A 16,818-nucleotide genomic window follows, 5' to 3' on the forward strand; every position below is an offset into this window, starting at 1 on the left:
TAGTAACAACATTGTTAAAATAGTCCATGTGACATCAGTCGTTCAACCTCAGTTTTATGATGCTACTTTTTGTGCATCAAAGGCTGATACAGAAGAAAATACAGTCGCACAAAAAGTATTCTCGTAGCTTCAAAAAAGGTTTTAAGAGCCCTTCTAAAGGAACACTTAGGCACTGTTAAAATAACTATTATCTATTTATTAGAATATTAACATTTTTACATTATTTAAATAAATGATTTGTAAAAAAAAATGAAATAGCAAGGATGCATTAAATTAAACTTTTGTTAACATTAATAAAAAGAAATATTTAATTAGAATGATTTCTGTAAGATCATGTGACACTGAAGACTGGAGTAATGGCTGCTGAAAACTCAACTTTGCTATCACAGGAATGAATTACATTTTAAAATATATTTAAATATTTTATAACAATATTTTTACTATAAAAATAATTGCAGCCGAAGTGAGCATAAGAGACTAATTTCAGAAACATTTAAATACATTGCAATGACCCTCAAACTTTTTAATGCTAGAGTATATATATATATATATATATTTGGCCATAATTAAAAAAACATTTTGCTATTTTTAAATGACCATCAATGGAGAAAGATGGTTTTTGGCATCCAAATAATGTAATTACCACATCTACCAGCAGGGGCTAACAGACCCATGCTAACCAACCAAACTTGGATCCCTCGACATAAACACTGGCTCCGTCACTTATCCGGCCACCCAGTCTCCTTCCATGCCTGTTCTACTGCAGATCTCCTGTGGTTTTTGAATACTTTCTGTAATATAAGGACAGTATAGAGTAATGTAAATCGTAGGGTTGTAGGGATTCATCCTGATGCTCCAGCATCTCTATATTTATAGTAAAGTCTGAAGCTCCAGAGTGACAGTTTACAACACTAATCAAGTTTAAAACCTCTGCGGTTTCGTGATAAATGCCCTTTGGAGAAACTACATAGAAAGAGCACGGCAATGCCTCGGCTCCTGGCTCCACGGTGACATCACTCACACAAAGACTTATTCATGATCTTTCCCTTATGTGTTGACTTTACCTTGTGGCCTCCAATGGATGAAGCATTCATTTTCTCCGCTAGCGCTGTGGGAGAGAGGGGGGGCCTTTTCTTTCCTTTTCTCACTCTGTGTGTCTCTGCAGGGTCCGTTGGAGGTGGCCCAGGTCTTCTTGAATGAAATCCCAGCAGACCCCAAGCTCTTCCGTCATCACAACAAACTGCGTTTGTGTTTCAAAGAGTTCATACTGCGGTGAGTGGACGCTTCCAATGGAAAAGAGATATCGGCGTAATCTTTTCAGCACCGTCCGATCGAATAAAGCAAGTTTTCTATCAGAGGTTCAAAGGAAATATAAAAGTAACTTTATTTTATAGTGATTGGATTGTTTAAAGTTCTGTATTTGAAAGCTCGCTGAAATACTTGGATGTAAGGCACCCGAGGGGCTTTTCCGCAAGCGGAGAAAACCCGTCTTAATGTCACCCAGCTGCATTTGTTTTGCATAATCATCATAATGTTTAAACCAAGACTCGAAACAAATTAAGATTTTGAATACAGTGATTTTTCCCAGGATGTATACAAGTTGTATGGAAGTATTACATATTGCTTTTTACAGATGGAATAGTTCATGCTGGATTCTGGGCCTTGATTGCTGCCAGCATGCAGACAAATATTTACTGTAATTTAAAATATGTTTATTTTGCTCCGTAATCCATCCAGGCTGGCACAGTGCTTCTCTAGCCAAGTTACCGTTATAGATGCCAAGACGTTATAGCCTCTTAATTCTCAAATGACATATTTTGAAAGATCTAGAACAATTTAAAATTCAATTAGGAAAAAGTTCCAGAGCAATTTTTAGCAAATTCTTCTGGGGAATAAAACTAACTGTTGAGTATCCTTATTAAACTCACTTAACAAGTTCAATCCGAATGCAGCTAATTGCGCTAATTATTCATCGTTTGGTGTTCTGCCGAGTTTCTTGTGTTCCTAATGCTGTTGTGATTGCGTACCTGCAGGTGTGGAGAGGCTGTTGAGAAGAACAAGCAACTCATTACTCCTGATCAGAAGGAGTACCAGCAGGAGATGAAGAAAAACTACAACAAACTGCGAGAGAACTTGAGGCCCATGCTGGAGAGAAAGATCCCTGAGCTCTACAAGCCCATCATCAAACCTCGCATCGAGAATAGGTACACCTGCTAGTGCCATACTTGATCTTTGACTCAGCAATCAGGGAATGATGGAAATTCTCTTCCGTGTTCAGTAGCATTTCCATAAACGGTGCTAAAGGAATAGCTCACCCAAAAATGAAGATGCTGTCATTATGAACTACAAGATTTTTGTCGAGATTTTTGCAAACAATAAGGGTTTAGAAAGACATGAGGGTGACTAAATTATGGCAGATTTTTCATTTTTGGAGTCTCACTTGACTTTGTTCGTACAGAAGAATACAGTTGTCAGCCCTTGTCAGGGATAGTTCACACAAAAATGAAAATTCTGTCATTGATTACTCACCTTCATGCCGTTCCAAACCCGTAAGACATTTGTTCATCTTTGGAACACAAATTAAGATATTTCTGATGAAATCCGAGAGCTTTCTGACCCTGTATAACCAGCAACACAACTGAAACTTTTTAAAATTCCAGTACACTCTAAAAAATTCTGGGTTAAAAATGACTCAACTAGGGTTATTTGGCAACCCAGCGATGGGTAATTTTGACCCAGATGGTTGGGTTATTTATTTAGGTCAACTATTGTTTAAAAATTATATTGCTGGCTCAAAATGGGATGGAAATTGAAAATCACACTCAGAATTATAGAGGCAACAGAGATAATCAAAAGATGAACATTTATTATTAAGCAACACCCATGGACAAAAATATAAGACAAATTGAATTTATTTGGGCGAGTACAGCATAGTTTACAATATTACATACATATAAATTTTAGAAATACGAAATGTAACATTTAAAAGTAGCATTTTAATTTAAGTGTACTCAACCATTCTCTATAATAACTTTTCACCAAAATAGTACTAATTCTTGTTCTGTGTCACCGAAATCTGAGCCAGTGTTGGGCTACTGTTCGCCGAGGGAAGTACGAACCTCAGAACGTCATTTTGCGTTTCACTCATAGCTGAAAGATGCCCATAAACAAATGGTACTGAGATTAGAGAACATATGTGACCCTGGACCACAAAACCAGTCATAAGGTTAAATTTTACAAAACTGAGATGTATACATCATATGAAAGCTCAATAAATAAGCTTTCTATTGATGTATGGTTTGTTAGGATAGGGCAATATTTGGCCGAGATACATCTATTTGAATATCTGGAATCTGAGGGTGCAAAAAAATCTAAATACTGAGAAAATCACCTTTAAAGATCTCCATATTAAGTTCTTAACAATGCATATTACTAATCAAAAATTACATTTTGAAATATTTATAGTAGGAATTTTACAAAAAATCTTCATGGAACATGATCTTTACTTAATTTCCTAATGATTTTTGGCATAAAAGAAAAATCAATAATTTTGACCCATACAATGTATTTTTGGCTATTGCTACAAATATACCCCAGCGACTTAAGACTGGTTTTGTGGTCCAGGGTCACATATTTTAACATCAGATAACAAATAAATTAAATTCAGTATTATAATGAATAAAATCAGTTTATTGTTATGTTATGCAAGGCACAAGGTATTTCCATCATTTGAAACGATTGCTAATTACACATTTAGCTAACTGACATCTGATCTGGTCCTTGTATGTTGCGTTGCATCAAATAATATAATTTACAGCAAAGTAAAGACTTAAAAATAAGTAAAATGTATGCAAACCTTTATTTAGCTGAAGAAATACACCAAAATAACCATTCTCGCCTGTAAAGGACTCAAACGCCTGTGCTCTGACTGTAACTGACCAAACAGCTTAGGAAAAAACATCCAGCATCTGGGTAAAAAATAATAAAAATAACCTAATAAAATGACCCAATGAGCTAAACCCAGCATTTGGGTTAAAAAGTTTAGCCCAGCATTTTTTAGAATGCAATCTATTTAGCACCTGGGTAAAAATATTAAAAACAACCCAATAAAATGACTTAACTGGCTAAACCCAGCATTTGGGTTTAAAAAAAAAATAACTTTTTTAGAGTGTAAGATAGTAAGGACAAGCGTAAAATAATTAATGTGACATTCCACCAGAATTTTACGAAGCTACGAGAATTTCGTAATGAAAACAAAAATAATGACTTGACTCAATTATTTCTTCTTTTATGTGTCAGTCTTCGACGCACGTTCATTCTAGTATGCTGCTTTATATTCAGGAAAGTTTGAGGATTGCACAATACCGAACACTGACTCTGAATATGGCAGATGTAATGTGAGCACACATATTGCACATTGCAGCTATTTTTGTGGAGTTGTTTCTTTCTAACGTTGCATTCACTATTTAAGCTCCTGTTCCCTCTTGTGTTTATAACAGAGATTCCTTCAAACGGCACAGCCTCCGTCGGACACAAGATGAAAATTCATGATGTCAAGAGAACGTCTCCAGAGGATATCAAGGGAAGGATGTTGCAGCGTGCCAGGAAACAAGAGCTCCGTCAGCTGATAATTAGATGACTCGAGCAGAGTTTTGTGCACAATGTTGAAACCCACTGAAAATATCATAGATCGCTGTATTTCTGTATATATGGAATAGATTTAAGGGATGTATAAGTGGTGTTTTATTTGATTATAATTGTTTTTAGAACAAAAACCTCAGCCAGTCACTTTTAATGGTTATGGTTCGAATCTTCTCTAGTATGTTACAACATATTGTATTCTTAGGTAATACAATATAACTAGCAGACATGTTACATGTGAGGAAAAAAATATACAACCCTAAATTAACCGCTTCAAGATTATATTTTCAAAACCATTGAAAGTGTCAAAAAAAACTCTTCATTTGTATGTTTACATACAGCTAATATAGCATAAATCATGATTCTATGTACATTGTAATTGCAGAGATTTATGAGATACAGGTTTGTATATATAGTTCTATTTTATTTATAGAGAATATTCAGCTCTTAGATGTATATTCCATTCCGAAATGTGACGGACAAGATAAGAATAAAGGTAAATCAGGTTTACAGAGACAAAAGAACAGCGTCAGTTAAAAGTGTTTACTTTTGCCTCCCGTTTCTTAACTGGAAAATGTTTCAGGTTTCTTTCTATGTTGTTAAAAACATGAGTTATTCTTCACAAATATATATTTTTTTCAATGTATAAGTGCATTGCACATCTGTTACACATTATTGCTCTGTAAAAACGGTTGGTTTTGTTAAATGTATAGGTCATTACAATTTCAACGTAGTTATTTCTGTTTTAAAAGCACAAAATAAATACAAATATATGATAAATATTTTTGTCAATGAAACTTCAATGCACTTCTTAATAAAACTACAATCTTATAACCTGTTGTGCCGTAATATTGTGTTGAGAAATAATATTATGACTTTAAAAGCGTTCCTGAGTGTGTTCATGCATTATAAACTTATATTCAGTGGCGTTGCTATTCATTTTCTATATACGCAGTTCCACCACAAGTAAATCCTTATGAGATCCAGCTCAGCTTCCTGTCGCTGCGTAATGACGTATATCGCATGAGACGGTGTTTCAGCGGCTTTTCAAGCGTTGTAGTACTGTCACAGCGAAGAACAGGTTCGTGAAACAGCTCTTGGTATCTCTAAAACGACTTTTAGCTTTGTGTTGCTGCGGTTCAAACCAGCTATTGGAGGTAATTGTCAGTTGCATATTCTTCTGTAGGAAAACCAGAAGAGTCGTGGAAGGAAACGTGGAATATCACTTCAATAATAACTGAGGTGGCTTTATGAAAGTGTATTAAAGCTGATTGGTTGTTAAGTTTTGAACCCCTGTTTGACTGCATTTAAATCAGACGTAAACGTCGAGATTAAAACAGGTTCCTCTCAATTCTGGTCATTAAGTCATCTAACTCTGCACAGTTTGGGTGTTTCCCCTATTTAATACACCAATTCTGGTCTTGAAACTTGCATTATTAATTAAGAAGTTCTTAGTTAAGGTTAAATAGAGCCGTTTAATCGTGGCGTCTATTTATAGACTGATTCGCTGTGGGTTCCCTCCACACTTTCCTGTGATATTTAAATAGGGGTGAAATATTAATTACACATAGTTATACTTTAAAAGCTATTTTCTAGATCCATGTGATTAATATTATGTAAACGTTTCATTCCTGTATTTGTTTGGTAGCAAAAATCGTCTATAAAGCTACATTTATCACCACCTTTCTTTCTGATAGCAATAGCCTTGAGTATAAATATCTGAAAGTACGTCTGTGATGTTGTCAGTCATTCATAACTCTTGCTTAGAAATTTCTAGGCTATTTGGGCCACAACTGTTAAAGGGATAGTTCACCCAAAAATGAAAATTTGATGTTTATCTACTTACCCCCAGTTGTTTCTTCAGTAGAACACAAACAAAGATTTTTAACTCAACCCGGTACAGTCTGTCAGCCATATAATGGCAGGCAGTGGATGGGCACCAAACCTTTAAAAGTAACAAAAAACATGCACAGACGATACATTGATGTCCTAAGACACGAAACAATTGTTTTTTTGTGAGAAACTGAACAGTATTAGTCCTGAGCACAAACTCACCATCTGGCATGTTACATGTGTACTGTACATGCTCTGGCATAGTATACGCAAATGCCAGAGCCGATCTGTCGCATATATGCGACACCCATTGTTTACACAGTGCACAGAGATTATGGGTATAGGCTATTCAAAATGGTAATTACTTGGGCTTATCCTGATTGTTCAAACCGATTTAAAGCTAAAAGATTACGTTTGCTTGCGCGAACTTGTCTGGGACTGTTGACTTTTCACAGATTTCCCCTTACGGTGTTTGCGTATACTATGCCAGAGCGCGTACACGGGTAACAGGACAGATGGATGTGGCTGTGTATCAAAGGAAAAAAAATGATATAAATACTGTTCAGTTTCTCGCAAAAAACGATCGTTTCGTGTCTTAGGACGTCAATGTATCGTCACGAGTCGCAGGGTGTAATCTGGATTTGTCTGTGCATGATTTTTTTTTTTTTACTTTTAAAGGTTTGGTGCCCATCCACTGTCATTATATGGCTGACAGACTGCACTGGGTTGAGTTAAAAATCTTTGTTTGTGTTCTACTGAAGAAACAAAGTCACCTACATCTTGGATGCCCTGGGGGTAAGTAGATAAACATCAAATTTTCATTTTTGGGTGAACTATCTCTTTAAGGACAGCACAAGGTATATGTGACCCTGGACCACAAAACCAGTCTTAAGTCGCTGGAGTATATTTGTAGCAATAGCCAAAAATACATAGTATGGGTCAAAAGAAAAATCAATAATTTTATGTCAAAAATCATTTGGAAATTAAGTAAAGATCATGTTACATTAAGATTTTTGTAAAATTCCTACTGTAAACCTATCAAAATGTAATTTTTGATTAGTAATATGCATTGTTAAGAACTTAATTTGGACAACTTTAAAGGTGATTTTCTCAGTATTTTGATTTGTTTGCACCCTCAGATTCCAGATTTTCAAATAGATGTATCTCGGCCAAATATTGTCCTATCCTAACAAACTATACATCAATAGAAAGCCTATTTATTGAGCTTTCATATGATGTATATATCTCAGTTTTGTAAAATTTAACCTTATTACTGGTTTTGTGGTCCAGGGTCACATATGTTCTAAAAGTAAATATAAAAAGTCTTCAAGTAGTGTTAAAGGAATAGTTCACCCAAAAATATTCTTTTATTAATTGCTCACCCTCATGCCGTTCCAAACCTGTAAGACCTTCATTTTACGGAACACAAATTAAGATATTTTTGATGAAATCAGAGAGCTTTCTGACTGCAAAGGCAACAATCTAATTACCAGAAAACTTAATTACCAGTAACTTGGGAAAAGTTACTTTTAAAAGTAATGCAGCACAAAAAATATAATTTAATAACTTTTTATGCAAAGTAATGCGTTGTGTTATTTTTGCGTTACTTTTTAAATCTGGGCCGGGCTTGCTTGTTTGATTTTAATATATTAAAGTTCTGTTTTTGGCAAAGCCAAAAACAAGCCCTTTCACACCAAAAGCCTCAGGCTGAAGGAAAAGTAAATTTATGTCTGTACAGTACAACGCAGAAGAAGAAAGTTCAACACTCTTAAGCAAAATGAAAAAAAAAAAAGAACAAATATTAGTTTATTTTGAGTAATTTTTGCTTATTAGTATGGTTGAATTGGATCATTAAAGCCAAGGCCAGCAGCAAAAACACTGGTTAATAAAATGGGATTAAATACATAAAGAATATTTGTATTATTTAACATTTAATTATTGCAGATTTGTGTCATATTCTAAGTTGCGTTTTACTGTTTTTATTCATTTTGAGTGAGATGAATTAATGCATGTTCACATTTATTCTAGAACTTAAGTAACATCTTACTCCCGATTTCATCAGAGTGTGGCTGATGTAGAACACTCATGCACTGTGCCTTGTTTACAGGCTGAGGAATGCACACGCATGTGTCGTTAATTTTGTTTAATTTGCGCATTATAAGTATTCCTGCAGCTTCATTAAAATTACGGTTGAACTACTAATGTCACATGGACTATTTTAACTTTGTCCTTATTTTTCTGTGCCTTGGATGTGGTAGTTGCGTTGCTATCTGTGCAGGGTCAGAAAGCTCTCGGATTTTATCAAAAATATCTCAATTTGTGTTCCAAAGATGAACGAAGGTCTTATGGGTTTGGAACAAATGAGGGTGAGTAATTAATGACAGACTTGTCATTTTTGAGTAAACTTTCCCTTAAGTTTTCAAGGTTTCAAGACTACAAACTGAGCAGCTCTGGGGAAGATATCCTAAATGTGCAGTGCTGTGTTACTCCAGTATTGAGAACTGCTATGAAGACAGAATGAATATGAGTGGATTGCCTAGTCATCACCCGGAGAGTAGTATTTTAACTTAAGGGTTATTTACGGTGTTTGATGTAAGTGTCTATATGTGAGTGATTTAACACTTGATTATGGCCCTCTGGTTATAAATTGTCACTTTAAGCACCACTTATTAAATTTCCCCTTTGCACAAAAGAGAACACAAGTGTGCACTTCAAAGGTTTGAGGGTAGTCTATCCTTCAAATTCAATTAAACATTCTTAGCATAATATTTATTTAACAAATAGCATAGATATGAACCTTTTGCAACCATCATCAAGATTTTAGTTTTGAAAGTATGGGTAATGGGGAAAATTAGTTTGAAGTTACAGTATTTTTAATCACATTTACAGTGAATTTAAAGGGATAAATATTGACCTTTTTTTTTCTTCAAAATATCTTTTATGTTCCACAAAAGACTTGGAAAAAACTGGGGATTGAGTAGATAATGAATTGTAATTTTTTTTTTTAGGTGAACTATCCCTTAAAATAGTCCTGTGGCAAGACTTTTTAAATGTTCAATACAATTTGTTCCAGTTATATTAAATATATTAAGAGGTTATAAAAGCTGCATATATTATAATTATGTGGTGCCATTCTACAGAATTGGTTTAAAGTCAGAGCTGGAAATGTCTTGAAAAAAATGTCTTTTTCCACAAATTTTGTATGTTCTCATGTTGTATTGTCAGAAAGTTTTAGAATATTTTTCCTCTCCCTAGATTATTCACTACCGAAACACAGATTAATATATAATATAATTAGAAGGGTTTTATTGGCCAATTCAGATTTTGCTTACATCTTCCTTGTAAATATATGTTTTGCTATTTTATTAAAAAGTTTTCAGTGGTAAATCAATATAATCTACAATTTTAACAATATTTCAAGTGTGATTTATGAGATTTGTTGGATTTTGAATCCAACGTTTTTTTTTTTGTAAAAGGCAAAAAGTTGATCAGACAGAATTCAAAGTTAAGGATTCATTAGTTTGAAATATACATTAAACCAAACACTTATCATCATAACATCTTAGTTGCTATTTCAGTATACTTTATTTTTGATAAAACATCCCAGATGGTTCCCAGATGTTTCAGTTCTGACTGCACAATTTCTGAAGTGACAGTAATGTTTTGGTAGCAACCACATCACATTACAGAATTTTTACCCACTTACAAAAAAACTACTACAACATACTAAAATACTAAACATTTGCTTAACTGTACAAACATTTTGTTTATTTCCCCCAAATAATGGATTATTTGTTACTTTTGTCACTACCAAAACATGTTTCAATCGTGACTTACGGCAGTGACAATTTTATGGGATAACACCCAAATAAACAAAAATGTCCTACCAAAATCAAAATTGTAGGGGTGTAGTTAAAATCAGTCTCAGCCAATGGACTAAAACATTAACTGTTTCGTAAGTCACATGAAAAATGCAGGACACATTTCTTTACATAAAGTTTCATAATTTACAAAATTTACTTCACTTTTTTTTTACTCTAAAAGCTATTTTTAAAAACAGCAATTGAATAAAATGCAAATAATATTTAAATATCATTTTCATATGTTTTATTTAGTGGTTAGGGTTTGCAACAGCCACCTCCCAATTGAAATTACCCACTAAATAAGGATTTTGTATATATTAAGCTTACTGATATTTGAAATATTATTGTGGGTTTCAATAGATAATTAAATAATCTTAGTAAATGTCTAAGATTTGAAAACCTAACTGCTTTTTAAATGTGTTTTTTTGCTTGTGGCACAGCAGTTGCACCAATTCTGTAGAATGTCCAATAGGAAAACGTTACAAGAATGCATGTCAGCTATCTGTGTAATTATTTAGGATGGTACCAAATAATCGAATGTACAATATCTATCTTATTTAAGAGGTCTGTCTGAAGTATTATGATTGGAGTTAATGCTGAGATTGTGTATTTACCTTACATTGATTATTTTAAGTAATATTTCCTTTCAAATGTATAATTACAGGCTATTCAATTCCTCAGGACCAGATGCGTACTCAATGACGAGTGGAATTTTTGAGAGACTGGACTATTTTACAGATAGCATACCGTTTATATTACTCCTAATGATATTTCAGTCTGGTTTCAAGATCTCTTCCTGCCTAAAGAATATCCCCATCTGATATGGAAAGTAACCGTGATCTGGATCTGGATCCTAATAAAGATGACCTACCCCTGCGGGCTAACACCAACCATATGCTCGTCCGACACTATGTTCTTGACCTGACTGTTCACTTCCAAAGGAAGGTCATTGGCGGCAGCATTGTTCTGTTTCTGGAGCCTGGTGTGGGTTCCAGCAAACAAGGTGAAGTGGGATCTATATCAAACACACCAGTGCAAAACATATCTCAGGTGTCATCTAAACATGACGTGAGTTCTCCCATCACACCTGAGCCAAATAAGGTGATACCCCCTGAGGAACCATCACGTTTGAGTGGAGGAAATGATGTCGGCAGTGTCTTGTGGGGTGATAAGAGTGAAGAATTCACCTTGGTGCTGGATTGCTGTGACCTGGTGGTGTCAAAAGTGGAAGAGCTGGATGTAACTGCAATACGTGATTTAAAGAAACTTGACGTAGACCAACAATATGCAAATACGGATCCTTTGTCATCCAGTCTAGTACAAAGGCTGGTCTCTATGTCTTCAGTCTGCTGGAGACTGCAGCATGAGCTATATGTCCAGTGCAGCCTTTGCCCTACCGTTCATAATGCACAACCTCTACGCTTCCACACAGACCGGTGGAGTCTTCAGATCAGGAAAGAAGGGGTTTGTTCCCCTCATGGTTTCCCACGTGCTGTCAGAATATGGTATGAAACTAAGCCCACAGGTGGTTCTGTGAGGTGGACAAAAGACCAGGATGGCAGGTACCAGCCATGTTTAGATATTTACATGCACCCACAACTAGGGCTGGATATTCATACATTTCCTAATTAGAGTCACAAGGTCTTGGTTCAACTAAATGTAATTTAAATTAATTCAGACATCTGTTATAAATAGTAAAAAACCTTCTTGGCTTTTACACGTGTGTTTATATGTGTGTAGGCTTTGTATGCATACACACATAACATTTAACATTGTAACAAATGGTAACTGATTCATGATTCAAAAGATTAATAAAAAAAAACAGTTGGGAGTAACTTGTGAATCAGGCTATATTTGTTTATGTTATGATTCACTAAAAAGAACCGTTTGTTGGAATCATTTGTTCATGAACCGGACTCTATTTGTTCATGTTTATGATTGACTAAAAATAATCATTTGTTGGAATCATTTGTTCACGAATTAGACTACATTTGTTAATGTTCGTCATTCACTAAAAATAACCATTTATAAGAAAAAATCATAATTTTTCGTGAATTTGACTACATTTGTTTGTTTAAGATTCACTAAAAATAACAAATTCTAAGAATAATTTGTTCGTGAAAAAAGGATAATTTTTCGTGAATCTGACTACATTTGTATTTGTTTATGATTCACTAAAAAGAACCATTTGTAAGAATCATTTGTTCATGAATCGGGTGCCAATTGTTTATGATTCACTAAAAAAGAACCATTTGTAAGAATAGTTTGTTGGTGAATCAGATTACATTATGTTTATGATTCACTAAAAATAACCGTTTGTTGCAATCATTTGTTCATGAATTGGACTACATTTGTTTATGTTTATGATTGACTAAAATAACCGATTGTAAGAATAATTCGTTCTGGAAAAAAAGGATAATCTGATTACATTTATTTATGTTTATGATTCACTAAAAATAACCGTTTGTTGGAATCATTTGTTCATGAATTGGACTACATTTGTTCATGTTTATGATTCACTAAAAAGAACCGTTTGTTAGAATCATTTGTTCATGAATTGGACTACATTTGTTCATGTTTATGATTCACTAAAAATAACCGTTTGTTGGAATCATTTGTTCATGAATTGGACTACATTTGTTCATGTTTATGATTCACTAAAAAGAACCGTTTGTTAGAATCATTTGTTCGTGAATCGGACTACATTTGTTTATGTTTATGATTGACCAAAAATAACCGATTGTAAGAATAATTCGTTCTGGAAAAAAAGGATAATTTTTCATGAATCTGATAACATTTATTTATGTTTATGACTCACTAAAAAAATAACCATTTGTAAGAATCATTTGTTTGTAAATCGGGCTAGAATTGTTCATGATTCACTAAAAAAAGCAGTTTGTGAGAATCATTTGTTTGTGAATTGGGCTACATGTTTTTATGATTCACTAAAAATAACCAATTAATAAGAATAATTAGTTCGAAGAAAAAAAAAGTATGAATCAGACTACATTTGTTTACATTTATGATCCGCTAAAAATAACCGTTTATAAGAATAATTGGTTTAAAAAAAAAGTATACGCTTTTTATGAATCGGACTACATTTGTTTATGTTTATGATTCACTAAAAAAGAACCATTTGTAAGAATCATTTGTTTGTGAATCGGGCTAGAATTGTTTATGATTCACTAAAAAGAGCCGTTTTTAAGAATCATTTGTTTGTGAATTGGGCTAGAATTGTTTATGATTCCTTAAAAAGTGAATTGGGCTACATGTTTTTACATTTATGATTCACTAAAAATAACCAATTAATAAGAATAATTAGTTGGAAAAAAAATATATAAATCAGACTACATTTGTTTACATTTATGATTCACTAAAAAGAGCCGTTTGTAAGAATAATTTGTTTGTGAATCGGGCTACAATTGTTTATGATTCACAAAAAATAACCGTTTGTTAGAATAATTTGTTCGTGAATCGGGCAACATTTGTTTGTTTATGATTCACTAAAAAGAACCGTTTGTAAGAACCATTTGTGTGTGAATCGTGCTGCATTTGTTTATGTTTATGATTCACTAAAAAAAAAACGTTTGTAAGAATCATTTGTTTGTGAATCGGGCTACAATTGCTTATGATTCACTAAAAACAACCGTTTGTTAGAATAATTTGTTTGTGAATTGGCACCATTTGTTTATGTTTATGAATCATCTGTTTGTGAGTCGGACTACACATTGGTCACGCATATGTTAGCACATTCAATTCGAAATGTAAGTTTCGCTGTGGGACTGTAGATGCAGAAAACGCTGGCATAGGGTAAAATATCGACATCTGCTTTTTAAGAATCCTCATTTTGTCCAATGAAAGAGTTCAAATCAATATCGCAATGGAAAGTCGTTATTTTTATCCAGTCCTACCCACAAACAACCATATCCGGGATATGCGGTGATGCCACATCTTGATCTTTCAGATGCTGTGTATATACCATGGGCTCACCCATCAACAACAGAGCCCTCTTCCCGTGCCAGGAGCCACCTGTTGCCATGTCAACGTGGCAAGCATGTGTGAGAGCTCCGTTTGATTACACTGTTCTAATGAGTGGTGAAAATCAAGCCTTTCCTAAGCCTGCGGAGACAGGTACAGTTAAAACTCTTACTCAGCACTTCAGAGTCACGGAGGTGTAATTTAATGCACTCATTTTGTTATGGAAAATGCTGAAGTCTTTTCTTTACCCCGTCCAGGTTTTCTGCAGTGGGATTATTATGTTACAATGCCGATGCCAGCCTCTACCTTTACCATAGCAGTGGGACAATGGCTAGAGGCTGGAATAAAAGATCACAACTTTGAAGTGGAAAAAACGAACAAATCTTCTGAAGAACCCAGGTATCTTGTTATGACTTAAATGTCAATATAGATATGTATTGATTTTTTAGACTCTATTAAAATGTTTTGTGCTGTCAACTGTAAACTAGACATGGAATCTTAGGTGCAGTATTTCATTTACTGAATGCTAAATCAAAGTCTAAAACTTTGTTTATAGGGTATTCTTAAATATTTGCACCTTTCTCTGTATTGCAGTCTTTCTTTGGACAACGACGATCAGGAATATGTTTGCTCCCACATGGATTATCCCTGTCGCTTCATGGTCAACGCTGCCAGGGATCAGACTGTTATTCCTCACCGGGTATTTGCCCCACCCTGCCACCTGCAGAAGGCAAATGACATGGTTTTACCCCTACTGCCTCTCTGTCTAAATGCAGCCCACTCTGTTCTTGGTGTCCATCCATTCTCACGTCTAGATGTGCTCATTGTTCCCTCAGGGTTCTCCAGTCTGGGCATGGCCAGGTAAATGCTGCATTTGAAGCATATGATTGTGGAATAATAATATTTGTCTGAATTTTCACCAGTTTTTGCACACTCCCCCTCATTCACATCTTGCGTAAAGGATTAGTTCACTTCCAGAATAAAAATGTCCTGATAATTTACTCACTGCCACATCATCCAAGATGTTCAAGTCTTTCTTTCTTTAGTTAAAAAGAAATGAAGGTTTTTGAGGATAACATTTCAGGATTTTTCTCCATATGCAGAATTTATCTTCCAGAATCTGGCAGTAAGTTTTGGGAGTTCATTTTTAGTCCATCTCTGCAAGACAGACTTTTCAGAATAGGAGACTAAAAATGAACTCCCGGAACTTACTGCCAGATTCTGGAAGATAAATTCTTAGAAGAGTGGTAAGAGGATGTGATGCTGGTCCTTCATGTGAAAAACAGTCTTCATGTATTTCACAACACTTCAGCATGTTATTCTTATTAAGTGAGGGTCATTTTTAAGGATTTTTTACCCAAGCAAAGTCTGTGAGAACTGGACACATTCCACTTCTAGAGACTCCAGGTAGGCTGCAGTTCTGGAAAATGGTGGCACTAGAGACTAAATGGTTCCTGATGGATTTACACCTAATTCTTCACCTTATGGCTCATTTTATCTGTAAAAGAAAACGTGCCTAATAATTATGCACACCTGAATATAAAGAATTTTCCACTTCCAGCCTTCATGGACACTTTAGATATCACTTATAAATGATTAAATACTAAATTATTAGTAGTTATTATGATTTATGTGGTTTGGAATTAGTAAAATGTGCCTGGAAAGTAAATATGACCAGAATATCAATGTGCCTAATAATTATGCATGCATTTTAGTGGACTTCGAATGGTGACCAATGAGTTGAAGGTTCAAATTGTTTCAGTGCAATTTCAAAGCACTCTACACAATCCCAGCCCGAGGAATAAGGGTCTTATCTAGCTAAACGATCATTCATTTTCTAAAAAAGAAAAGAAAATTATATACTTTTTAACCACAAATGCTCATCTTGCACTGGCACATGCACATGTATGTCTTCACACATTACGTAATCATGTTGTGAAGGTCATGGTTATTTCTTTGTCTGTGTACTTTGATTCAGAAAGGTAGGGTCTTATTTTTTCCTCCAACTTCAATCGTCCGACGTTGTTTTACATTTTTTGGATAGGGCAGTTGACTTTTTTTGCACGTTCACTTTGTAAACACTAGGTCTGTACCTTTGCCTACTTCAGGTTAGCATTCAGTTAAAAAGGATACAAATTTACTTTTTTTCTTTTTTTTTTGAAAATGACAGATTGTTTCTCTACATAAGACCCTTATTCATCGGCTGGGATTGTGCAGAGCTCTTTAAAGCTGTATTGAAACTGCATTTTGGACCTTCATTTTGTTGGCCACCATTGAAATTCACTATATGGAGAAAAATCCTGTAATGTTTTCCTCAAAAGTCCTCAATTTCTTTTTGACTGAAGACCTGAAGAAAGAAAGACATAATCATTTTGGATGGCATGGGGGTGAGAAATTGTCAGGAATTTTTTATTCTGGAAGTGAACTAATCCTTTAATACTGCATATGAATATGGATCAGTTTCTCATCAACAGCAGTAAACTAAAACACCAGGCCATGGTTT

At 34.5% G+C, this 16,818-nt stretch overlaps 2 protein-coding genes across 2 annotated transcripts in view; both read left to right on the plus strand.

The window, feature by feature from the left end:
* The window catches only part of dock8 (dedicator of cytokinesis 8), a 60,169-nt gene extending 54,748 nt beyond the window's left edge, over window positions 1-5,421 (plus strand). The window contains exons 32-34 of the mRNA XM_073819825.1: window positions 1,166-1,272; window positions 2,034-2,204; window positions 4,500-5,421. Coding sequence (XP_073675926.1) covers window positions 1,166-1,272; window positions 2,034-2,204; window positions 4,500-4,551 — 330 coding nt within the window. The 3' untranslated portion in view covers window positions 4,552-5,421. The remainder of the gene's footprint in view (window positions 1-1,165; window positions 1,273-2,033; window positions 2,205-4,499) is intronic.
* A 5,587-nt stretch (window positions 5,422-11,008) lies between these two features.
* Window positions 11,009-16,818, plus strand: part of aopep (aminopeptidase O (putative)) — a 112,213-nt gene continuing 106,403 nt past the window's right edge. The window contains exons 1-4 of the mRNA XM_073818688.1: window positions 11,009-11,899; window positions 14,302-14,468; window positions 14,573-14,714; window positions 14,910-15,176. Coding sequence (XP_073674789.1) covers window positions 11,160-11,899; window positions 14,302-14,468; window positions 14,573-14,714; window positions 14,910-15,176 — 1,316 coding nt within the window. The 5' untranslated portion in view covers window positions 11,009-11,159. The remainder of the gene's footprint in view (window positions 11,900-14,301; window positions 14,469-14,572; window positions 14,715-14,909; window positions 15,177-16,818) is intronic.

The sequence above is a fragment of the Garra rufa genome, chromosome 15, assembly GCF_049309525.1.
Source record: "Garra rufa chromosome 15, GarRuf1.0, whole genome shotgun sequence".
NCBI classification, from domain to species: Eukaryota; Metazoa; Chordata; class Actinopteri; order Cypriniformes; family Cyprinidae; genus Garra; species Garra rufa.